General features: G+C 39.2%; 2 protein-coding genes across 3 annotated transcripts in view; one reads left to right on the forward strand and one right to left on the reverse strand.

The window, feature by feature from the left end:
- LOC117300146 (cullin-2-like) overlaps positions 1-27115 on the reverse strand; it is a 105832-nt gene that overhangs the window by 20196 nt on the left and 58521 nt on the right. For both annotated transcript variants that reach the window (XM_033783865.1, XM_033783866.1), the window contains exons 13-18: positions 19680-19742; positions 13978-14106; positions 12368-12454; positions 2457-2603; positions 1662-1739; positions 922-988 (exon numbers count right to left, since the gene is read on the reverse strand). In XM_033783865.1, the coding sequence (XP_033639756.1) occupies positions 922-988; positions 1662-1739; positions 2457-2603; positions 12368-12454; positions 13978-14106; positions 19680-19742 (571 nt within the window). The remainder of the gene's footprint in view (positions 1-921; positions 989-1661; positions 1740-2456; positions 2604-12367; positions 12455-13977; positions 14107-19679; positions 19743-27115) is intronic.
- On the forward strand, positions 23658-26373 carry LOC117300147. Its single transcript, XM_033783867.1, has 3 exons — positions 23658-24989; positions 25360-25437; positions 25820-26373. Exons 1-3 carry the CDS (start codon positions 23759-23761, stop codon positions 26065-26067), a joined length of 1557 nt encoding a protein of 518 aa, XP_033639758.1. The 5' UTR covers positions 23658-23758; the 3' UTR covers positions 26068-26373.

Genomic DNA, 27115 nt, shown 5'->3' on the forward strand with positions numbered 1-27115 from the left:
GCGCCCACGCTCTCCGCTGGAGCGAGGGGAAGCGAGCAGGGGAAGGGAACGGATTTAACCGGTATACCCAAGCTTTCTCCGCTAACTTCCTGCGCCGGGCCGGGAGTACTTCTCTCGGGCGGGGGGAGTTCGACTGGTCCTGACCAGAAGAACGTTAGCCAATCGTAAAATTATTGAGCCCTGGAGTCAGCCTCCTACTACAACGGCCGGGAGTACTTCTCTCGGAGAGTAGGGAGTTCCACGAGTGTGGAACACTGACCCTAAAAAACTAGCTTTTCTACCACGGACGGGAGTACTGCTCCCAGAGGGAGTCCCACGGAGGTGAGACGCTAGTTAATTTATATATTGTAATTAATTAAATTAAGGAAGACACGGAGACACAACAATAATATATATTCACTTGGAAAATAAGGTAAGGGGATGTACTCGATCCCCGAGAACCCTGAGTGCTACTCGCGCTCGGGTCTCAACAGAATTCAGAATATATATCTTAGCAAATCATGCAATAATTCTCAAGAATTTGGGGATAAGTGTAACAGAAAGATGTCTCGGGCTCTTCTAAAACGTCACTCAAAATGACTAAAAACTCTACTAATGAACTGGTTGTAATCTTATAGGAATAAAGCGAACGTACATGTACCAGTACTCTAGCTAAAGCAAGATTATACGCCCGCGGTAACAGACATGGAACCTTTGAAGACGACTAGTTGTAACTCCTTCTGTTCCTTGCTCTATGGTGTTGGTAAATGGACGTAAGAACCAAGAGCCTGTTCTTACACATGGAAACAATGTATTTCCAAAGAAAATATTTCTCATGACATTCAGTGCTAGTGTAAAAGAGAAACATTTGTTTTACTCGTTTGCTTACTTTTTGTTGTTTTTTGTATACTGATAGTCAGAATAACCCAATAGTTGTCTCACCTGTGCATAAATGATGCAGCCACGTTAGCTTTCTACCTGGAAACTTTTCACTGTAGAACTCCTCAAACTGAAAGAATATTCAATTCACTAAATTATTATTAAACCATTAAAACAGTTTAAGAAATAATTTGAAGCCTGTTTCAACAATCCTCTACATATAGATTGGCAGGTTAATGCAATTATTATCCAATTATTATAATTGATTCATTACATGTGTGCCATGACAAGCTGCGAATCATGCTTTCTTACTCAAGTCTCAACCTACTTTATGCTGGATACCTGAAACAATTTTTACCATTTAGACAGAGAAAAAAGTCGAAGGAAATTGTTTCGTTGTTGACTATTGTATGGTACATGTAGAATGGTACATGTCGACAAGTTAAGTATCATTTTGAAGCTTAGGAAACACTCTCCCAGCCATGATACTCCTGTCAAATTTGGTTTATGTTCAGAATCAATTTTGTTGTCTTCACTTGTTCAAGTATCTACTTTTCTTGATTTTTCATGTAATTGTAAACCATGTATGGCACCTATAAAGTGAGACAAGTTTGACACAGATTTTTGTCCTGTTTTTTTCCAACGGTATAATACAAGTGTTTCTGTCAGTTATTAGATTATTTATTAGATGCATGTTTCCAGATAAATGTTTTTGCAGGCCCTTCAGGCATATAAAGTCTTTTTTGATAAATACTCCCTTGGCCGGATATGGGTTAAGTTGAAACTAATACAAACATACTCACCTTGCTAACACTCTGCTCCAATTCTTGTGGGATTGCAAATGGTGTGAGTGTGGATTGGCCAAGTGGCCATGAGCCAGTCTGCAAGAATAAAAACAATCAACATAGAAACATAAGATTCTCCACATGTGGGTTTTCGGAGGGCAGGGTGCCTTCTAAAATTTCAGGCAGCCGCGAGGCAACAAATTTGCCAACCTTTTAAAATTTGACAAATCATGGACAAATGCAACTTCAATCCTAGTACAGAACGCAGGGATAAGTTTCTCCTACTCAGAATTTAGCCGCCATGAGCTCATTCTAGCGAGTAGTCATGTTGGGTGGCTCAGTGACTGACAAGCTGCTGCCATGAGATCACCCTAGACCAGACCAGCCTGGCTGTGCACTCACCAATGTATGCAAAATATCAAAACATACGCTGGTGTATGCTGATGTGTGCGGATGTAAGCTATGATTTTTTTCCAAATGGGGCATCTCAGTTCATTGCCAAACAAAATCAACAGAGCATCTTTTTAGTAGGGATGCAAATAATCATGACCATTGTCATGGCGATAATGAACTCATACTAATGGGCACCAATCCGCTTACTAATAAGCTAGTCTAGTTTGACTACTTTGACAGGCGTTTCAAACATATTCCAGATGTCTTTAGCTCATTTCACTAAAGAAAATATTAATAGTAACAAACAAATTACTGGTACTGTTCTCTTGCACACTACGGTAATTTAGATATAAATGTTTCTGAGGACAAATCATTACATAAAGAACAGGTACTAATTATGGTACATATTAAAAAACTTACTGTTAAAACGTAAATAGAGAAGTTGACAGCAAGGTCCACTTGCTTGGACTGACAGTAGGTGTGGAAGTTTGTATTGAGTCCTTCACTGATTCCAATATCTGTAAACATTCTATGAAGCTTGTTGGTGAACTCATAACCAAAGGCTTGCTAAAAGCACAAATTAATTATGGATTTCAATCAGTTGATGAAAAGTAAACAATCCCATATTCAATTCAGTATAAAGCATATCCTTAAAGCGTTAATATATTTTTTGTTAGTACTTATTACTTTCCATCAAGTATTGCATCAAGTATTTTTAAACTCTCTCGGATGTTGACAATCTAGGGGTCAACACCACAGAGACAGTATCCAGTTATGGATAAAAGAATCATCTGTGACGTATTGAACAGCCTGCAGTGGCTTTGGAATGACAATTCTGGCTGTGTTGATTCAGTTTTACATATCACTGTCCAATTGACAAGTTGTGCCGTTTCAAAAAGAGTATTATATGCCCTCTATTATGTTAAGAAATTTTCTTGCGGACAATTTTTAGTGCACATCTGATATATTTTTCATGGAAATTCCATGACACATTTGTCCATGTCTGTTGGTTTAACAGTGCATTCATAAATACCTCAGACAGTTTCGCTGTTCCTATTGGTGGAGAGCGCGTCACGTGGGTGTGTATAAACCTTTGTTGATGACCGGTAAAAAGTGTTAATTCATGGGCGTGACACGCGATCTTGCAACTGTTCTTATAAGAATTATGAATATAATATAATGAGTAGGGTAGATGGCCTTAGCTTTCGATCATAACCGGACCTTATTCAGAGGCATAAAACAAGTACAAACAAATACTAGCCATTAATATATTAAAAAAAAGGGGAAAGGGATTAAGGAAAGGATCCAGGAAAAGCAGGAAAGTTATAGACAATCAAAGTTTCTATTTCAGAAACAATTAGTGGCTATGTACATGTAGAGGACCAGATTTAGACTTTTGAGTCACACTAATTGCAAAAGTTTGTTTTATTGTTGATTCTTGTTTATCGGGTGGTTATTGATGACATATCCAAAATCACACAAGAATTTCAAGCCAGAAGTGACCTAATTTGCATATTCAAATTAGGTGGTAATTAGCAATCTTTCAGGTCAATTATCTCTAAAACTAATCATTTTATGGACAAGGTAGACAAGACCCGAGTTTCTTGGTCTTTATAGAAGAGACATGATTCGCAAAGCGTAGACCGAGTTTGGTCTTAGTCTCTCCCACATATTGTAGCCCACATCTCTTACATGATATGACATAGACTACATTACCGTAATTTTCAGATTATAAACCGCCCGGCGTATAAACCGCACTTCCCCAAAATAGAGAAAAATATTGAAGTGTCGGCGTATAAACTGCCCGGCAAATAAACTGCAGTCACGAGCGCACAAAGAGAGGGGGCCGTGCGTAAGTGGGGTCCTACTACTTGCCGTCAACTTGCCTTTAACTCACTTGGTGCCGTCAACTCGCCGTCAACTCCTCCAATAATACATTTAAAATCCACAAAAGAGGCAAAGAACTGTAAAGTATTAGCTATAGGAGAATTTATAGGAGTGTTAGGTTACGTTTCAGTATACAAAATTAAGTTTTTTCTCATTAATAATTACCTCTTGAAGCAACAAAACCATTGGCCGCCATTTTGCTTTTTTTTACAGAGCTTACACAATATGGTCAACAGAGGGCGCCTTCCTGCATATGGATTAGTCTAGGCCCAAGATGTCAATGATTGGTACCACATAGTGTCTTGGGAGAAGACTAATTCATACATGCCATCTGCGTAGTGGTGGAGTTGACGGCGAGTAGAAGGCACAAACGAGTTGATGGCGAATTGACGGCGCAAGTAGTAGGACCGAAAATAACAAACTCCGACCGGCATTAATTTATTTATAATTGTTAACATTTCCATTGGTATATTGTGAACAATAAAAAAAGAACTTTGTTGTAAACTCCTTATTAAAGTGTGTTTTTGTTTCTGTTAAAACAATCAAACAAGTTTATTCTCCAAATCCCTCGATTATTTGCTTACATCCATGGGTCGCTTGATGAGGGGTGAGTTGGCAGACGAGTCCAACCATCAGACGATCGTTTCAAAGTCTGCTCTAAATAAAAAAGAATCTCCCCAAAAACATGGACCGAAAATAACAAACTCCGACCGGCATTAATTTATTTATAATTGTTAACATTTCCATTGGTATATTGTGAACAATAAAAAAAGAACTTTGTTGTAAACTCCTTATTAAAGTGTGTTTTTGTTTCTGTTAAAACAATCAAACAAGTTTATTCTCCAAATCCCTCGATTATTTGCTTACATCCATGGGTCGCTTGATGAGGGGTGAGTTGGCAGACGAGTCCAACCATCAGGCGATCGTTTCAAAGTCTGCTCTAAATAAAAAAGAATCTCCCCAAAAACATGCACCCATCTGTACATGGCAGCCGGTACCCAGAGGTAAGCAATTTGGCAATGACACTTAGCATGTGTTTCTCTTCTGTGTTGAAGGGCAACCCGACTATATTTCTTTTGCAGCTATCCTCGTATTCACGATCTTGCCTTGCGCTCGACCTCAAAATTTTGTTACACATCACGGATTATATTGTGGGTCCATCATTTTGATGTTCAAAATGTGCCATAAATATGGACAAAAATTGTCTTGTTGGACAGATGGATTTTTTTATGGAGTCAAACAAGGACTTTTGTGACCAATTCATCTACAAATAAAATCAAGGCCTTGTTATGGCAGACAAGGTTGGTGGAGTCGTCCATGTAGCAATAATTTCTTGTTAAAGGATTTTCAGAGTGAGTATGGCGCGCCGGTGTATAATTTTTCCTGTCTGTTTTGTATTTGTTTTAAGAAGTTTTTTTAAACGATGTTGGCTGTTTTTTTTCTTCTTCAATATTAATAGTTCGGTGTACAAGCTGCCAGGCGAATAAACCGCAGGAGTTCAAAAAAATGTCAAAATCAAAGTATAAACTAGTAGAGTGTCATGGCCGGGTGGTTAAGAGCATCGAATTCAAGTTCTGGTGCTGATTCACCGGAGTGTGGGTTCGAATCCAGGTCGTGACACTTGTGTCCTTGAGCAAGATACTTCACTATAATTGCTTCTCTTCACCCAGGGGTATGAATGGGTACTTGCGAAAAAGCCACAAGCGCCTTACAGGCAGCTCAGGGCTGTATACCCCCTAGGGAGCTGAGAAACATTACAGGGATGTTATTGGCCCTATGACCAGGGCACTAATGTAAAGAGCATTGATACGGTTATTGTGAAATGCGCTATATAAGAGTTTGTTACTATTATTATTATTGATATTTATAAACTGCGGTTTATAATCCAAAAAGTACGGCAGTTGTACAGCACTATATACGCCTCCCTTAATATTTATGCATGAGGTTCGTCACAATGCTAACTCAAAACGAGGCGATGGGCGCAGCCACTGCAAGTGATGGGGAACGTGCGCCCATAGCCTCATTTTGGGTAAGAATTATGACGTCATGCATAATTATTAAGAGAGGTGTATAGGACTCTTTCTCTGTACACAGATACAGAGTCCTAACTATTGAGGCTAATTTTCAACGCTTCATAACTCAAATCTTACCTGCAACAAGCCACTAATGGTCGTCATATATTCTTCACAAATCCGTAATTTTCGTGAAATAATGCAGCTCCCAACGTGCTTTCTTGCAGGTAAAATTTGAGTTATGAAAGCTTTGAAAATTTTCCGCCCCAGATATGTACCCTGATATCCAGGACGTCACTGTAGTACAATACGAAAGTGTAAGGCCGCCAGGGCTAGGTAGTTGTGCTACATTGGGAGTCGGTCTTGATGGAGTGACTCAGTCGGTTGAATGAAGAGCCAGTGATATGACTCTTGACCTTAAATGAGGGCTTAATGTATGACTCTTGACCTTAAATGAGGGCTTAATGTACAGACACGTTTGGAATGGGTACATTTGTGACAGCCCAGTAAATCTGTAATATATAATATACAATGTATATAATAGGACTTTTGGTTCAAATCCCGCTCAAGTCAATTATTGTGGATCACACCCAGGTAACGATACAACCTTGGAAGCGGCAGACAGGGGATCACCTTAAGGGGATGCGACTTTTTATATCAGATATCAAATAATAAACCACAAGGGAAACTGACTGGGTACATTTTATAAATGATTTTGGGTTGAACAAAGAAAAAACTGCAGTTTGCGGTTGAATGGCTTCTGACAGGCACCCCCCAAACAAAGATATTGACTAAATAGGGAGACCGCCAACATAGGGCTAGATAGCTCAGTTGGTAGAGCGCCGGCACATTAAACCGGAGGACGTTGGTTCAAATCTCGCTCTAGTCAATTTTTCTTTGTTCAACCCAAAATCATTTATAAAATGTACCCAGTCAGTTTCCCTTGTGGTTTATTATTTGATATGTAATAATAATATATAAGTTAACTCTTATGAATAAGATGAAGAATATTTTATCATCTTGAGGTCTGGTGTGGTTTTAAATTCCTTGAATAACTGGATTCATTCCCTCTGTAGCCATCTCTGCCGACAGTATTGGTTTTGTTCCCTTTGCCATATTTTTAACAGTTATACTTTAAACTCTCAAAATTGTTTCTATTTATTAGCTGTTTCGTAGCAGAGCACAGCGAAACAGCTCTTGTTTTTTGTCATGTTCAGTAGATGCGATTGTTTGCATAGTTCCGAACAAGCAATGGAAGGTTATGGCGCATTAAACGCAGTGGACACTATTGGTAATTACTCAAAACATTTATCATCACAAAATCTTTCTTGATTACAAGTAATGAGGAGAGATAGATGGTATAAAACATTGTGAGAAACAGCTCCCTCTGAAGTGACGTAGTTTTCAAGAAAGAAGTAATTTTCCACGAATTTGATTTCGAGACCTCAAGTTTAGAATTTGAGGTCTCGAAATCAAGCATCAGAAAGCACACAACTTCGTGAAACAAGGCTGTTTTTTCTTTCATTATTATCTCGCAAATTCGACGACCGGTTGAGCTCAAATTTTCACAGGTTTGTTATTTAATGCATATGTTGAGATACACCAACTGTGAAGACTAGTCTTTGACAATTATCATTAGTGTCCTTGATCCTAAAGCAAGGATGTCATGATGACGTCATCACCGGTCACGTGACGTCATCTTAAAGGTGTTTTATGTTAAATGTTTGAAGATCTAAACTGCTCACAAAAAGTAAGGAAACTTTTTTCAATCCGGTATATTTGTTATTATTTAATACTCTGTTTGTATATGGTATACACATCAATGCAAAGCTGAACTGTTCCTCTTTAAAATGATACCACATTTGCAATGATTACATGTTGCTGAACTTGGCTACATGAATAACAATGAAGCAAAGTCACAAATCAAATGTGCCAAAATTATCGTTTTCTGTGCTAAATGGTCATAAGGTAATGCTCAATAATCAAACCGATCAAGCTTTTCAGAACCGTTAATGGTTTACACAAAGATTTGGACACGTGAGCTCATCCGACACAATTAACCCTCATCTCTTGAAAAACACCTTGTTTGATGGGTACTTGCAAGATGATATTCTACAGCAGATTGCAATCCCATACTTGCAGACTCTTGGACCAAATGCCATATTTTAAGATGACAACACTCGCCCCCATCGATCCCGACTGTGGGACCAGCTTGGCCTCGCTGTCCGCGCCAGAACCACCAACACATCAACTGTCATGACTGTGGCTGACCTAACCAGGTTCCTTAATGAAGAATGGAACGCCATCCCTCATCATCAGCGCATCACAAGACTTTTGTGCAGCATGAGAAGAAGGTGCCAGGCTGTCATCAACGCCTTCGGATCGTCCACTTGTTACTGAACTTTTTGTATCAATAAAGTGTATTAAGATCAGTAAGTTGTCTTGCTCTATACCAAACTTCTTGTCTCAATAAAGTGGATCGAGATCAGTAAGTTGTCTTGCTTGTTTGAATTACAGTGTCAATTTGATTGTTCACACGGTAACACAAAATTGCTAATTTTGGCACATTTGATTTGTGACTTTGTCTCATTCTCATTAACGTGGTCAAGTCCAGCAACATGTAATCATTGCAATTGTGGTATCATTTTGAAGAGGAACAGTTCAGCTTTGCAATGATATATACCATATACAAAGAGAGTATTAAATAATAACAAATATACTGGATAAAAAAAAGTTTCCTTACTTTTTGTGAGCAGTTTATATCAAATCAGCCAAAAAAGACCATAGGTTTCTGTTTGCGGGATTGGGTAGGGATAAATTAGGTCTTCATTTTGTTTCGTGTGTGTGACCTCACATGACCTCTACTTCCGGTCGAAACTGACCGAAAACGGAAGTGCCCTGTAACTCAAAAGTGGTAAAAGTTACTTTTCAAGGACGTGAGTGTCTAGCAAGGGTGGGCAGTTAAAAAAATATATTGATGACGTCACAAATTGCAATAGCGCCCTCTTCGGTAGGTTGAAAATTCTTCAAAATAGACTTTTTGAAGATGTCTGTGGTGAAGTTTTTTGTAATCACTTTAAATTTTAAACACACACGTTTACTGTAAGTCAGGCGCCATATGTGTAAAGTTTCAGATCAATGATGTCATCGGGGTCACATGACGCGGCATTAAAGATGCACTTTTCAAAGTCGTATACATGTAACTCTCGAAGTAATGACGCGATTATGTTGAAACTACGTAGATTGTTAGATACTGACATGTGTTAGTAAATTCTGAAGTGACGTCATGATGGCGTCATCACATGATTTGTTATGATATTTTTCATGTTTGCACCTTTAACCCATAATATGCTACATGAACATGGTACATGTATAATCTAAATTGTTTGTTTAAATACGCTGGATTGGTCATAACTGCTTTGATGCCAATAGAATTTCAAATTCAGTTGAGAAATTTAAAAGGTTATTATCGAAACAGCTCTGCATTTGTGCACAAATGCAATCATGTCTAGTTATTGTTTTTGTTTTATTTGTCTGTTTCAGTACACACAATTTGTTGCATATAATGTAGTTCCTAAAGAGCAATTGCAATGAAACGTTCAGGGATGGAAGGTTATGGTGCAATAATGATCCTAAAGCAAGGATGTCATGATGTCGTCATCACCGGTCACGTGACGTCATCTTAAAGGTGTTTTATGTTAAATGTGTGAAAATCTATATCAAACCAGCCAAAAAAGACCGTAGGGTTCTGTTTGCGGGATTGGGTAGGGATAAGTTAGGTCTTCATTTTGTTTTGTGTGCGTGACCTCACATGACCTCTACTTCTTTCGAAACTGGCCAAAAACGGAAGTGCCCTTTAATCAAAAGTGGTAAAAGTTATGAAGTTGCTTTATAAGGACTTGAGTGTCTAGCAAGGGTAGGCAGTTCAAAAAAAATATTGATGACGTCACAAATTGCGATAGCGCCCTCTAGCGGCAGGTTGAAAATTCTTCAAAATGGACTTTTTGAAGATGTCTGTGGTGAAGTTTGTGTAATCACTTTAAATTAATTTTACACACACGTTTACTGTCAGGCAGGCATCATATGTGTGAAGTTTCAGATCAATGACGTCATCGGGGGGTCACGTGACGTGGCATTAAAAGAACACTTTTTGAAGTAATTTAACTGCCGAAGTAATGATGCGATCAAGTTGAAACTTTGTAGGTTGTTAGATATTGGCAAATTATTAATAATAATTCAAACTACAGAAATTATAAGGCGCATTTTACTAAAAAAGATAAACATTCAAAGGCGCCGGTCAAGTTTTGTCAAGATGTTGGAAAGCAAGCAAGGAGTTTCTGCTGGAAGAGAGTAATGTTGTGTACTGGATGTCTGATGTATTCCGGGAGTGAGTTCCAGAGTCTGGGTGCTATGTTGGAGTAAGCCCTGTCCCCGTAACTGTCAAGAGATCGTGTATGTAGGGTGGAGCTGAACCATGTAGTGCCTTGAATGTGAGTTTGATTATTTTGAATTGAATTCACTGATGGACAGGTAGCCAGTGTAGTTTATAGAGTATGGGGGTGATGTGATCGAATTTTCTAGTACCAGTTATGAGACGTGCTGCAGCATTCTGTACCGACTGGAGACGATTAAGTGTGCTCTGAGGAAGACCGGTAAGAAGGCCGTTACAAAAGTCAAGTCTGGATGTGATGAATGCGTGTATGAGCTGCTCTGCCGCCTGCTTACACAAAAGGTGTCTGATTTTGGCAATGCCTCTAAGGTGCATGTAAGAAATTCCAAAAAAATTGTAAAACTACGCAATGATGACGTCATCACATGATTTTTTATGATTTTGCATCTTTAATCATAAATTGCTAACTGATGCGATTCTTCCATTACAATATCCAGAAGAAATCTCCTAGTCATGTTTACCAACTCACACTTCTTATCTACTAGTAATCTCATGAATAAACACTGGCTTTAAATCCCTTTATCTCAGCCACAGGCAATTAGCTGTAGCTGGTACTACTTTTAGCCACTGAAGCATCAAGATTGATCTTCCAGCATGAAAACCACTGTAGTTTTGGACAATCTGCTTTGAATACACAAACAATTTCAAAATCATGTTATTAACGAAACAGCTCTGCATTTGTGCACAAATGCAATCATGTCTAGTTTTTATATGTTTTATTTATTTGTTTATCAATTTAAATTTGTTTATATATTTTTATTTGTTTTCTTTTTTACTTATCTAGTTATTTATTTATTTATTTATTGATCTATTTATTTATTTATTTATTTTTTATTAAGGGGCCTACATTGTATTTGTTTATTTATTATTATTTTGTTGGCATTTAACTATTTTTCATATGTTTTTCTATGTTTATAACTCTTTTAAAACTGTTAGGGGAACCTGTTAAACCTACGTCTCTCTTGCCAATTTAATGTTTTATATAAATGTTTCTTTTTTTGTTAAATTTTTGATGGTGAAGTTTATTATTAGCCTGGTGGGAGATGGGGGATATGTTGCGTTTTTACTCATTCTGCGTCATTGCTTTTTTATTGCTGTCATCTTTCTGTTGTTGTCTAATGTTCTTAATGACTATATAGATTTATTGTCAATTATAGATTTTTAATATATATGGCCAGGGATATTGGAATTGAAGGCATTTGGGCTACAGATGTCCCTGGCTTTTGTTTTGTTTTGATTATGTTTGTATTTTGTATGTGTTTTATGCCGAATAAATAGTAATAATAATAATAATAATAATAATAACAATAATAATAATAATAATAATAACAATAATAAAAATAATATAACAGATGTTAAATATGCATCGGGGATAAAGAACATTAGTTTTGGTTTTTACCCATACAGCAATGTGTGTTAGCACTGTATACTCAGTACTTTCCCGAGTCCTGTGAAAAAATATCACAGGCATGTCACTCGGGTGGGATTCGAACCCACGACCCTTGCAATTCTAGAGCAGTGTCTTACCAACTAGACTACCGAGGTTGCCCGGCAGCTAGAGGCAGTTCAAATCCTATGTTTTGGCAGTAGGTATCGCAACGATATAATAGATGTTAAATTTGCATCGCGGATACAAATTATTAATTTTGGTTTTGACCCATACACCGATGTTTGTTAGCACTGTATACTCAGTACTTTCCCGAGTCCTGCTATATACATTTATAACTGCAAAAAAAAGTTAATGGGGGTTGAAGGGAAGGGACTGGCTTGACCACAATAATAATAACACTAATAATCTCTATTTTAGACATTAAAATTAATGGTTTCTAAGACGAACAAAATAAGTAATTGGATCCAACTTTGATTCATGTACACGTATATGTACTCCCAAATCATTACCCTATGTTGACTCTTATTTTGTTTACGATGGGAGGTGAATTATTCATGTTATTGATTATAACAAGTTCAGAAGAAGCTAATACCTTGAGCTTGTTGATCATTGATTCTTCTGTATCCATCGATGTTGACAAACCATGGATTAATCTTTTTGCTAGCATACGAGCATAGAACTGCAATATAATCACACAAAATGGTTTAGGAACAATCAAATAAATTTACAACTATTCAGACACACTAGCTTGCTGAATACACTACATTTACAACCGCAAACATGAACAGGTAACTAAGTGAAACATAAGCAGTGAAGTGGAAATGAATGTCAGACAACTCGTCTGTCGGACAACTCGTCCGCTCGGACAACTCGACAGTTCAGACAGCTCAGCCGTTCGTACAACTCGCAGTTCAGACATTTCGACTTTGAGACAACTTGACGGATGGCCAAGGTTGAGCGGCTGACATCCGTTACTGTCATGTTTACACGAATTTTCCTGTATAGCTAATGTCCTGCGATTCTATAATTTATCATTATTATGTATCAATTATTATTTATCACAAGAAAGTGTGGTGTCCCAGTGAAGCCATACGTGGAGGAAACATCATGTTATCACTATGTCATGTGATACTTTGTGTACAATGTATGACTCTGTTACTTAGCAAGCGGCAGTTCTCTTCAATTTATTCAAAATAACAAGTAAAAAAAACAAAAAACAATTTAAACATTAAAATATTAAAACATCACCAACAGCTCTATAGTATATAAGAAGGTTTACTTATTTACTTTACTTATTACAACAACAACTTATATAAGCTCGATCGTGTATGAAAAAAATAAAATGAAAATGGTAAATAAAAAAAACGTTATTATCCATAATGAAAATGGTAATGGTAAATAAAAAAAACGCTATTATTCGTTCACCCAGGTATTATACCCACCCACCATAATATACCCCCACCCCGGGGACGCCCGTGCATGTGCCAAGTCAGTAACCCCCTCCCCCCAGATCGCTATCCCCCCCCCCCACATTAATTAGTGAATGAGGCACAGGTTAAAAGGGCGATATCTGTGGGGGGAAAAGGAGATGGCAAAACAAAAGGTTTATTAGTAGTTTCCTTCCTGGATGTTCACAGACCATGGGGTTGAATGGTCTGAAGGCGTCTAATCCAGAGTGTCTCCTACTCAAATACATTTACAACCATAAAATAGCATCATAGAAATTCATTCGTCTTCTCCTTAATAGTGAAGTTAAAATAGTAGAGATTTTATCTTTGGGTGTTTATTTTCCACAAGGCAGTAAATGAAGTTGAGATTTATATAAACCTGTTTATGTATGACATCCAGACAGTTTAACAGACCCTTAACTCCATCAGGACCAACTAGAAATGAGTTTATTAAAAAAAAAACAGTTTTTTTTTTTGTTTTTTTTTTAAATCAGTAATATCGTCAAGAAAAACAAAACAAAAAAACATTTCAAACAACTGCTGCATGATCTAACTAAGTTAAAAAGCACATGCCTTATCTTTGTGTCTTTTTAAGACTTGTTTCTGATGAAATGTCACGTCAGAATGCTATGCGAATTTCCGGAAAGAAGTATTAAAAAAGAAGAAATACAAATCTGGACAGAAACAAAGGTGGTTTCGGCATACCCCCCCAAAAGCCTAGTCAAGTAAAAACACATATAGTTAAATGACCTACCCGTTGGAAGACATCCTTGTCATCTATATATCTAAAGACTAAGATGGACTGCTGTAACTTATCATCTATCTCAGACTCACTGACTCCTTTGGCACTTTTCTTGAGTAACGTATCACAGTGTTTTGCTAACTACAAAAAAAAAAGAAAAAATATTAAAAAGGTACAATAAAACACAACCATTACCAAGTTCTGCTACATTAGTTAAAAAAAACCAGGGCAATGTTTTCAGTTGAGGCGCGTTAATGTGTTGCACATGCTCAACAAAATTGTTGTTTTACCAGCTCACTGGGAAAAATTGTTTTTTATGTCAAATTGTGTTACTAATTTAAAAAAATAAAACAGAGCATCCCACAAGTAACATTTTAAGGGAAGCTTTTATCAATATGTAAATCTGTGGACATTTGTGTTTTGTGTCCTTCAAAAAGTACCCAAACCCATTAATTGGACTAAATGAAAATTAGTTTAGCAAATGCATAATCTGATCATTTCTTTTCATGTGACTAATTACCACCTGATAAATACACACAGACACAAGGATTTGTTGTTGTAGTGAACTCTGCCAAGAATTAATTTATTCCGTACTCTGAATTTAGTGGTAAAACGCCAATTAATAATAAGGGATTTCCCTTTATTTAATTCCATCCAGTGATATCCACTCATAAATAAGTATACCAATTTCAATTATAAATACACTTTGCGGCCAATCCGCAAAGGTTCCCAATTACACTTTGCGAACGGTAAATTTCCAATCCGCAAAGGTTCCCACTTCTCAGCGATTTGCCAAAGAAGGTACCAGACCATTTACAATTATTATAATTATAAATGCACTCATTGACTGAAGAAAACTCCGGGTCAATGAGGTTCCCACTTCCAGCGAGTTGCCAAGAAGGTACCAATTTAATTTACTTCTTTATATACAATCACATCATTTTATTACCACCATATTTATCCATATCAATTCACATAAATTAATTTACCACTTCCTCACAGGCTACCATGCCTATTAGCTTCTTGTTTATAGGAACAACCTAAACTTACCGCCAAAGCAAATTTTGCTATAAAAATTTGCCCAAACACCCCCCCCCCTTTTTTTTTTGTCCGGGTGTGTAGTGAAGAACCTCAACCCATCCGATAAATTTTGATGGAACCAAATGAACATGTCTTGCCAGTACGCATCTTCCTCGGAAGAATTAATGAGATGGGGGTGTTTTATAACATGTGCGTTTTGCATTTCCAGAAGTATCTTCATTGCATACATATTTAAATCCCAAGTGCACCGTTTGCCCGCCCCTCCTTTAGCTTTACCTTGGTACTTCGCCCTTAACAAAATGTCTGACCAAATTAACCGTGTGTTGGGTAGGATATTCCTAATTACCTTTAGGCTCTCTTTTACCCTATGTCTAATCTGTCCCAAAATTTCCTTCAAGATATCTTTGGTCCCTAGATGTAACCGCCCCATCTTCGCCCCCATCATCAGATATCACTTGGATTTCCTTCTAGGATCCTCCTGTGATATCTGATTATGGGTGCCGCCCTGGCTGCGGGTTCGTGTGTGGGCGTCTGCTGTGACTGTGACGGTGTTTGTAGAGCTACATTGTAAGTGCTGCCCTGGCGTTCGCCCGGGCTCTGGTCCGTCCCTCACTGCTGGTGCTCATACCCCGGCCTCTTTTTGCATTGGACACTGTCACTAAGTTTCCGCGGACTCCTTGTCCGCCACGTCCCGTACCCCGCCTTCGATTTCCGCCTCAAGACTGCGCCATTTGACTGGACACTTAAGAAATTTTGCAAAACTATACAATCTATCTTAACTCCTTCGTGGCAGAATATTCAATGACGGTTCCCAGAAAGACAAGCACCCTTACCCCGAAATCCCTTGCTTTGGTTGGTTGAAAAGAACAATGGAAACACGTCTGAATGCACCCTGACAATCACACTTGCTTAGCCCCGACTGTAACATGACTATGTATATTTCCCGGTGTTAAATCAGTTTATTGCGTTTCGCCTTAAACCCTATTATGTGAGTTTGCATATTATACATCAAAACCCCATTTGGGAACCACCCAAAAATTTGTGCAACCATTACAAAGGTTTGATAATAAAATGAACATCAGTTGGGCAAAATGATTAACTATTTACAAGTACTGCAACCAGCACTCAAGTCTTTACTCAGATTTTCTTTATTGATATGTAAACTTGTTTTTACTTTCACACATTTGATGGCTACATTTGACCTTATCAACAATATGATATAAGTTGTATAGCCATAAACTATGTTAAACTAAAGTATTTGAAAAAAAAAAAAACTAGAATGGTTGGGACGAAGAGTATGAACACATGCAAGACTAATTTAGACTTGCAAAGTCTATAATGAGGACAAATGTCACATAAATCATCTGAATACAAGTGCATGTAGTGTGCAAAGTAGGGCACAGTGTTAAGCCAAAACAAAAGCTGTGAAAATCCCCTTAGAATCTCCTTTTATGCCTAACCTTGAGCAGTAACATTTGAAGGTTGACAATGCCTCTCGGTTTTGCCTTATAAGGGACCATGGATAAATTATGTCACGGGAACGACCGCGTCGCGACGCGTTCCTTCGCGTGACAAAACGAACAAAAGAAAAACTACGGAGTGGAACGCGTTCTCCTCAACCACCGGGTCTCGAGGAAGACCCACTGTATAACAAAGGAACAATGGGTGTAGGCCGAAAACCACTGTGTAGTTATAATCGGCTTATCTGGGTAGATAAACCCAAGTTGTAGCCCTTTTCACACAATAAGTCAAAACACAACCGCAGATTAAAAAATAAAAAATACTACGTCTTTGCACGACCGCCATGCAAAATAGTCCCCCAAAGTAAAACAAAGTCAATAGGAAAAACATCTTACATTAAACAGTAAAACTATACTCTTTTTTGTACATCCAAGGTGTCCAAAATGTTTCATGTTTGAACAATGAAGCCAACACGTTATGAAGTTTTTCTTAAACACGCTTAATATTTCCCAAGGAACTGCTGAAAATTCACCACGTTGCACAAAGTACCAGCGACGGCGCCAATGTTGTATGAGTTTAGCTCGGGCACCAACGCTGGTTAGTATTGCAATTTTCGGACACCAGGTTCTCCCAAAAGTCTTAATCTCAAGGCGGTTGAAACTAATTTCGTAAGCTGTTGCGCAATTTTTCCAACGGAGGGCGGCTCTCCCGCTATCACATTGTTTAGGAAAGCCCTCTAGCGTTCAATGTTTCTTGCATTATAGTTTGTTGCACGCAAAGTAACAAGACTACTAGGCCTGAATATTGAAAACACTGTGTGTGAGTGTGTCGCTGGATATAGTGTGATTGTGTACTACGATGTAATTTTGCGTTGTGTTTTGTGTGATTGCGAGCCGGTCAGCATGATTTCGCGGTACCTTTATGAACGAATCTTGTAAGTGTAATCATCTCTGTAAACACGGGTCCTAATGTAACAATTAGATGTAGATACAAAATAAGTTGGCGATGATTTCAAATTTAAGAATAATAGTCACCACTTCAACTTGTTATGGCAGTAGCATATTATTGTATTGGCTTTGGCAAACTTGAGGGTTGGCTGTACATGGACATCTCCAACCCATTGTCTGGTGTATACCTGAGCTAGACCGCAAACACTAATCCTTCACCCCTTCGTGGCTTACTTGCAAGCTGCCTTGTCCATGTAATCTGAACAACAAAAGGCACCAACCATCTTGGGACGGGCGCGTGACAATTTTGGGACGGACTCGTTCTAGAACGAGTCTGACCGCGGGCGGCCGCGTTCTTTATTTATCCATGGTCCCTAATAAAGTGAGTTGCTTTTACTAATGCTGTAAGAATATTAAGTTATGAGTGCTTGTGAAGCTGATTTAGATTTTCACAAGTCTTCATGGATGATTTTCTTTTTACCAGGATCTCCATGTTGGCCCTGTCTGTTTAGTCAGGCAAATGCTTTACATAGTGATTCTCCAATCGGAAGGAGTTCACCTCAAGACCATTTCAATTTTCGGCACTGACATTTTTAGTGGCGAGTTTCAAGACCTGTTTGAATTGAGGCGTGGCATAATGAAGCGACTGAAAAAAATGAACTTTGGAAAGGTCCCAGGACCAAAGGGGTCTTGGCCTGTGCCATGTGGAACCAAGACACAAACTTCAGTTGGTCAAAGCTTCCCCCGTAAACAAATATAGCCATTTCTGGTGAAATCAAAGACACAACAGAGTAATCCCTCAGCCCAGCCTCCAACTGAACAGGGGCAGTAATTAAGCTGGCCAGCAACCAACATCTTTTACCTTCCCTTGTCTGGAGAACTTTGGGGGATATGGGAGAGGGTTTGTTCAAAATGACATGTACATGTATTGGTAGCTGCACGGATCCCTAGTCTTGGGCTTGTTGGAATGGCCTAAGCCCTTTGAAGAGAGCTGGGCCCATTTCAGTTCCAACCAATGGATGCCTACATGCTTATTCAAATCATATTTTAATTATTATTTAATATATATGCTTTATTCTCTTTCTTTATAAATGTGTGTTTTAGGGACACTTTATTTTATTTTGAACAATGAAATATATAAAGCAATTTGCTTCTTTAAAAAATCTTTAAAAGCTGTTATTTGTTAATGTTTGTTTGTGTTTTTGTTTGTTTGTTTGTTTCATTGTTTTAGGTTTCACATTGGGCACAGAGGCTCCTGCATTGTGCCCTTTATTTTTATTTTTATTTAAAGCTATGGACTGTTAAAATAAAAATGAACATGAATATATCATTACATGTGGAAATGTTTTTTGAGTAAATTGTACAGCACAATCAAGTGGAAATTTCATAAAAACTAACGATGTACATGTAATCGTTAGTTTTTACCAGCTCCAGCTCCAAAAACCAGCTGCAAAACCAGTTCCTTTTGTGGGACTATCGTGGCCGAGCGGTTAAGAGCACCGAATTCAAACTCTGGTGTTTCTGATCAGCAGAAGGTGGGTTCGAATCCCCAGGGGGGGGCACTTGTGTCCTTAAGCAAGACACATAACCATTGCTTTGTCGTCCGGATGGGACGTAAAGCCGTTGGTCCCATGTGTTGTGTAAACGCATGTAAAAGAACCCAGTGCACTTATCGAAAAGAGAAGGGGTTTGCCCCGGTGTTCCTGGCTGGATTGGCAGCATATTTCGCCACAGCACCTTGTAAATCATTACATGTTGCTTAAGGATTAGGTCTTATATGTATATCTCAAAATTCGCCCCACTCCTTGCAGTAATAATACCTGGCGCTTTGTATCCTTTGGCAAAATGCGCATTATAAATACAGTTGTCATTTTCATTGTCATTGTCATTGTCATTGTCATTGTCATTGTCATTGTCATTGTCATTGTCATTGTCATTGTCATTGTCATTGTCATTGTCATTGTCATTATTATTATTATTATTATTATTATTAATCGTGATGTAGTGTGCTCGCAATAATTGATCCATTTTTTTTAAAAATTAGAAATTAAAGTAGGTCAAAATATGATTTTTGAAGGGTGTGGTATTATTTTTAAGAACATTTTAAAACCAGCTCCTCACTACTTTATCCTTTCTGTACTTACATATCTGGATCACAATTCTCCTTGAATTAAGCTCAATTCTGCAGGTTAAATTTTGAAATACACAAAGTGCTCGACTCTACAAAACTCATTGACTTTAATTAAGTTAAAAGTGGTAACATACCAGTTCCGGTGATCTACATGGAAGTCTTGGGTTGGGTCTATCATTGACTATTGCAGCACACGCCTAGCGAAAAGAAACAAGGCACAAACTTACTATTGACATGATTGATATCTCATTTTACATCATTCAAATCTTATTAGACCAATTGGGTGAATAGAAAACAAGAATAAATATTAAGTCTTAGATGTGGGAGGAAAACCCCAAAGGGGGAAACCAGTGCAACCAGGACTGAAAACCCAATCCACACGCAAGGCTCCAGTATGTGGTTAGATTTGAACAGGGGTCCACAGTGCAATGGTTAAAGGCCACCCTAATCAACTAAATCGTAGTCTAATAATGTTTAATACTCTTACATGTACAATGTACGTGCAAGTGAAAAAATGCATCTTGAAAAAGAAACGACATAAAAAAGGCAATTAACTAACTTTCTACAAAACAACATTATGATGAAGTCTGTTTTAAAAGGCTGACAATATTATTTCAAATAAAAACAGAAGTGCCATTACAATGTATTTCATGATAAGAACACACAGTGTTAGTTGGACATTTTGAAAATGGAACCTAATTCCTTATTGTTTGGATATCAGGTAGCTTTGTGTCTAGATGTCAATTGAGGGTCATTGAAGTCCCAGTGAATGGGTTACGTTTGTACAGGTATTGCTTCTGTGAAAAGTATACACAGTGAGCATACTCACTAGGCAGGCAACTGACAGGTAGGGCTCAGAAAACTCTGTTTTAAAATCCATTGCAGACGGCTATTAATCTAGTGCATGTAAGGAGGAGTTGAGCCCACTGGCATTAACCAGCATGTCAAAGAGAAATTGCGAAACACAAAACAAATCCTATACTTCCAGCAGCAGGGAGGAGGGATTGATACATGTGGTGTTTAAATACAGTTAGAATAAGCCATTTGTAGTTGAATAGTGTCCGTGTGCGTGTGTGTGTGCGTGCGTGTGTACTTGTCATCGCCGGGAAGCGAGGTCTTCTGTGTGAATACACACTCGCACATCGAGGACTTTGAGCACAGCGAGGACGTCCTCGCTTTGAAAAATTGTGATAAATGCAGCATTATAGCCAGTTTGGACGCCACTGAGATATCTAAGCTTTTGGGACTAATCCTTGGTTTACGTCATTTTCGAGAGGAGTATGTGTGAGTTAACACCATTCTGTTGCCGGTTAGCACTCTTGGATGGTTACATCGCCCTCTGTTGATATGAAGTTTCCTTCTTGTAGGTAGTAGTAGAGGCGGCCATTTCTAATCCTGAACTCATTTATGCATGACGGTTAGCTTATTCGATTTGAGTCGGGTAGCGTGGCTGGTTGCAGGTGTCATGGGGACGCATCATAAACATTGAGTGCATTGCATCCACCAGGACCCTAGAGACAACCATTCGACCCATGGCAGCTCTCGAGAGAAGACAAGAAATGGTGAGTGATCTAAGTGTAAATAAATTTCAATGTAATCCTTACTGTACTGACTACATCACTATATACATTTCTTACACTTGTCAACCAACACATAATAGTTAAATGATTTAGGACATTACCAATTTAAGTTTATGCCTGTGATTAAGAATTCACCCCTAATAATACGTACCCCAGTTGGAATTCCACAAGTTCAATAATGGATTTGTTTTCAACACATCTCATGACACGAAACGTATATTTTTAGGCCTATGTCTATAGGTATGTCTTTAAGAAAAGAGATGAACATCAAACATGTTTGTTTGCTTAAAAAAGTGGATCTGAATGATTTTCAGCAGAAACGAGAGGAACATATAACATTATTAAAAACGACATTATGTTATGAAGCAAGTACTAAAGTAGAACACGGTTTACTATCACTTATATAAAATCACGGCGCACGGGAATTCTCCGTTTCGGCATACATTGTACGTTATACGGTACGAGTTGACTTGGGTACGAGTTGACTCGGGTACGAGTTGACTCGGGTACGAGTTGACTCGGGTACGAGTTTACTCGGGTACGAGTTGACTCGGGTACGAGTTGACTCGGGTACGAGTTGACTCGGGTACGAGTTGACTCGGGTACGAGTTGACTCGGGTACGAGTTGACTCGGGTACGAGTTGACTTGGGTACGAGTTGACCTTTTTACGTCGTGAGGGGTCGTGAGTTGTCGCTATTTAGTGCGACCCTTATGACATGTTCCACTAAACCGATCGATATGTTACATAATTTGTATGTCTTCTTTCTAGTATGAAGAAGGGGACAGCGTAATGGCACTGTGGCCACCAGACTCGTCATGGTATCCAGCTGTAATCACCTCCATAACCAAAGGTATTTAATAATAATAATAATAATAACAAATTCTTATATAGCGCATTTCACAATAAACCGTATCAATGCGCTTTACATTAGTCCCCTGGTCATTGGGCCAACAAACATCCCTTGAATCTTTCTATACAGCCCCGAGCTGCCGTGGCACTCCGAAAGTTTTGTATTCACATATTTAAACAAGTATCATTACTTTTGTACTGTGGACACACGAAATTACAGTTACACACCCTTATTGTGATCCACATCACGTGCAGAGCACGTTTTAAAGATGGCACAAAGTTGTATGTTTCCCCCCCTCCCCCCCAAATGAAATACAAATTAATAAACCCTTTGCCTTTCATTTTTCAGGGAAGTCACTAATGAAGTACTCTGTGCGTTACAATGAGGATGGCATCACACGCTCCTTATTTCAGCACCAGGTGAGTAAATGATGATGTCATGTATTAATTGCATCAATATGAGTTTAATAACATGCTATGTTTCTTCATAGTATATTATGTTCTGTACAATTGAGACGTTTTTCCAAGGTTTACGACGTGTTGCGGCAATAGAATGTCCTCTCTAAATGTAACAGAGTCCCGTAACCGTTTGTTATCAAATCGATATGTTTAGAAAGATGTTGTAGAAGTAGAATACAATGATCAACACAAATAGGCCATGAAATAGCGTGGTTTTCGTTTTACCTCGTCGACAAACACGGTCGGCCATTTATGGGAGTCAAAACTTGGACTCCCATAAATGGCCGACCGTGTTCGTTCGCGACGTAAAATGAAAACCGTGCAATTTGTAGTGATACTTGTAAAACATCTTTCTAACCATATGCATTTCATAACAAACGGTTTCAAACGCTTTTCATTTCTCAGTGGTGTTAATTATGTCATTTGTCTTTTCCTTGCTAGCTGGCCCATCAAACATCAGATTTTCAGTGTGATACTTCAAAGTCTGTCAACCCCAACACCAATTGCAGGGATGACGATGACCCACAAGCTAGTTTTCAGTCTGATCCTTCAAGGTCTGTCAACCCCAACACCAGTTCCTGGGATGACGATGACCCACAAGCTAGTTTTCAGTCTGATCCTTCAAGGTCTGTCAACCCCAACACCAGTTCCTGGGATGACGATGACCCACAAGCTATTTTTCAGTCTGATCCTTCAAGTTCTGTCAACCCCAACACCAGTTCCTGGAATGACGATGACCCACAAGCTATTTTAGAAACTGCCGAGCTTCACCAAAGCAATCAAGCTGTAGGATGTGAAACAAATGATTCTAGTGAGAAGTGTGCCGTAACAGTCATGCAGACCGATAATGTCGGTGGACAAAGGAAATGGGACAAAAAACACTATTGCTTTTACTGTGATGAGCCTCAGGCCAAGTTACCCCGTCATCTTCAGTTGCATCACAAAGAGGAGAGGGAAGTTGTAGAGATAGCATCGGAGACTGACTTTACTGCCCGCAAGAAACTTCTGTTATACATCCGCAATATTGGTAATCACAGACACAATTGCCAAGTCCTTAGAGAGGGAAAGGGTGTCCTTATTATAGTATACAGACCAAATCATGAAGCATCTCCACACGCATATGGACCATGCATACATTGTTATGGCTATTACGTGCGTCTTGATCTTTGGCGTCATCAGTGCCCACTTAAGCCTGCTCTCCCTGCACAGACTGATGGTAGCAGTAGGATAGGTCGTGTTAGGGGGCGAGTAGCTAACAATAGTGATTTGTTAAAACCACCCCCTGCTGGTGTATCTTTCCAGTTGAACAAGGTTCTTAGTTCTATGAGGAGAGACAATGTTGGTCTGGTTGTCAAGAATGATTCTTTGATTCTGGAAGTTGCCAAACGTGAATACCTCAGACTTGGCCACGATGTTACACAACATGGCTACATTCGGAACAAACTACGAGAACTTGGTCGTCTTGTTATACAACTGAGAAAAAACACCCACCAACCAAATGCATCACTGGAAGTATTCGTGCATCCCCGCCATCTGAATGATATCGTCAAGGCTGTTCATGATGTCGCCGGCTTCAGTGAAGGAAAACAGATGTATCACGTTCCATCTCTAGCACTCAAGATTGGACACTCCATCAAGAGATGTGCACTCATACTGCAAGCAAGTGCTTTAGAGTTTAATCTTAGGCAAAAAGCGGAACAGACCGAACAGTTTAGGCAGTTATGTGAAATTAAGTGGCCAGAACTTGTGTCAACCCATGCCCACAGAACACTGTACCAAGGAAAGCGCAACAAACGTGCTGATCTCCCCACAAATGCAGATGTGGTGAAAATCTCATCGTTCCTTCATGAAACTGGCAACAGGGAAGTGCAGCTCCTACACTCTGCTAAGGGCCATGAAATTACACCAGCTTGGAAGAAATTAAATGAAGTCACACTGTGCCATCTCATTATCTTCAACCGCAGACGACAGGGGGAAGTATCCAAAATGAAACTGGAAGATTTTCACAAGCGCAGTAGTGCAGCCATTGTGAAAGGTGATTGCGTGATGACTGATCTTGAACGCCACCTCTGTAAAATGTTCCAAGTCATTGAAATAGTTGGTAAGAGGGGCAGAACTGTTCCTGTGCTTCTTGGTACTGATGTGATGGCGTGGTTGAAGGCTCTGGTCGCAAATAGAAATGCAGCTGGAGTGGCACAAGACAATATATTCTTATTCGCACGAAGTTGTTACGGAGGCTCAGGTCATATACGAGGAAGCGACTGTCTACGAGCATATGCAAATGAGGCGGGCCTTGAGAATGCTGGTAGCATGCGGTCTACAAAGCTTCGTAAACATGTAGCGACTGTTTCACAAATTCTGGCCTTGAATGAACATCAGCTTGAAACACTTGCAGACTTCATGGGTCATGATTTGCGGGTCCATCGCGAGTACTACCAGTTGCCAGACACTGTCCAGAGGGTTACCAAACTGTCTAGACTTTTCCTCAGCTTGGAGAGAGGCAACTTGGTTTCGCAACATGGCAAATCTTTGGAGGAGTTGCATGTTACTGGAGGTAAACAAACCCGTTTTTAACTTGTCTTTCCAATTTTATTCAAACTGTGGTACCCCCCCCCCAAATAACATTCATTCACTGTACAACCTCCCCCCCTTCCACCCCCCCCCAATGGATTGGCCAACATGTTTAGGTGTGTACGCCAAAAAGCAAGCATACCTAAATGTAACAATTGCTCTTTGTTTTTGGGGCCTGATAACTCGGCCTGTGGCCGTCATCACCTAACCCCCTCCCCCCCCCCCCTTTGAACCTCATTCACTGTACACCCCAAACCCCACACACCCAACCCAACGGATTGGCCCACATTGTTATTTGTGTGCCACAAACCAATCAAAGCTAACTCTAGAAGTTTAATTTCTTTTTATTGCAGAAGGCTTCACCAGCGATGAGGACAGCAGTGATTCAGGTGACTCGTGTGACCCAGCTTTGGAGGACAGTGTTGATGCCAGTAAGTTTATAATATTTTTGACTGCCTATATCTCTTGTAGGTCTCTTGCATATGCTGGTCCTATTCCCTGTTTCCCCCCCCCCCCCAGACCAAAATGCGATAAGATGCCAGACTCCGTTTGCTGTCAACAAATTTAAGGTGTCATGCACCATCAAAGTACAGTCATAACCTAGAGTCACTTTGTAGGCACAGCCAAGTGATTAGTCTAGATTAGCCCATCTCGGCAACTCATTTTGTACGGTAGGATGAAACAAGATGGCTGCTTCTTGTCAGGCATTTCCGGCAGGTACCGGCACATTGGTAAAATGAACTGATTTAGGGTATGTATACGCCCCATTTGATTATGTTTACTAATTGACCTCTTCTTTCCTGTGTGTTGTAGGAAGGCCACCAACCCAAACGGATCCAGCTCCAAAAGCTCGACAAGTCAAGCGTCGACAATTCAAGCGACGCCCCTGGACTGCCCAGGAAAAGAAAGACGTAACTGAGGGCTTGCAGAGATTCATTTTGCTGAAGAAGATTCCAGGAAAACGTGACATTGAATCATCCTGTCCTGTGGCATTGCAGACCAGAACTTGGAAAAACATTAAGGACTTTTGTAGAAACACGATGACACTTAAACAAAGTTAAGGTCTCCTGCACCACCAAAGTACAGTCATAACCTAGAGTGACTCTGTAGGCACAGCCAAATGATTAGTCTAGACCTTTGGCCTGCCCCCCCCCCCTCCCCCAAAGAACAAGAAAATCGTGTACCACCCCCAAAAACATTTCCCAGAAGGCCAGTATACACATTCACATTAGTGAACCGCAAGAAAAAGGATTCATGTGTTATGTCCTCACATCGATAGGTACCATTCGACTTTTGGCAATGTCCTCCATTGGATAGTATTAAAAGTATGTCCTCAATCTGCAGTGTACACATGTATTGGTGTGTGTGTGTGTGTGTAGACCTATGTTATTGGATCTCCTCCCTGGACACCGCATCAAACCTCGCCAAATTCACACGGAAGAAAGAGTACTTCGTCTTAACACTCGTCTATTTTTGAACAAAATCTGTTTAGAATTGACAGATTTATGAGCAAAACACACCAATATTTGTGGTGTTTTGTGCACCATTTTCACTGTTGCTATGGGCGTTTCCTGAATATTTTTTTTTTTTTTTAAGTGACAGTTGACAGTCAAACTAACACTAACACTGATTCCTTGATGTGATCTGATGATGTTGTCATGTGGTCATTGTGTAACGCATCACCCCTTGCTACATGTATGATCAGATCATCATCAGTGCACATTGTTATGCGTAGCAGGTATTCAGGTGTGCTATCTGCCCAGTTTACCTGTCAAGCGAGACCCACAGTACAGTAATTGGCACAAAACAAAAAACATTGCAAAAACACATACAAGTGCGCAAACGGGGGATAATGAACGGGACAGGAACAAAATTTATTTGACTGACAGATAATAAAAAACGGGGAAAAAAAGAGCGATAAAATATTGATTAGGATGGAAAAAATTATGGGGATGGGGAAACAATATGAGAATGGAAAAAGAAAAGGGACTAATAAATGATTGGGGACAACCACAAAAAACTGAACAGGAAAAAATAAATGAAATGTACAAACAGGGACAGGGTAATTGGTATTGTGACGTCACTCTTTGCATAGCAATTAAGATTTAC

Source organism: Asterias rubens, chromosome 15 (genome assembly GCF_902459465.1).
Source record: "Asterias rubens chromosome 15, eAstRub1.3, whole genome shotgun sequence".
Taxonomy (NCBI): Eukaryota; Metazoa; Echinodermata; class Asteroidea; order Forcipulatida; family Asteriidae; genus Asterias; species Asterias rubens.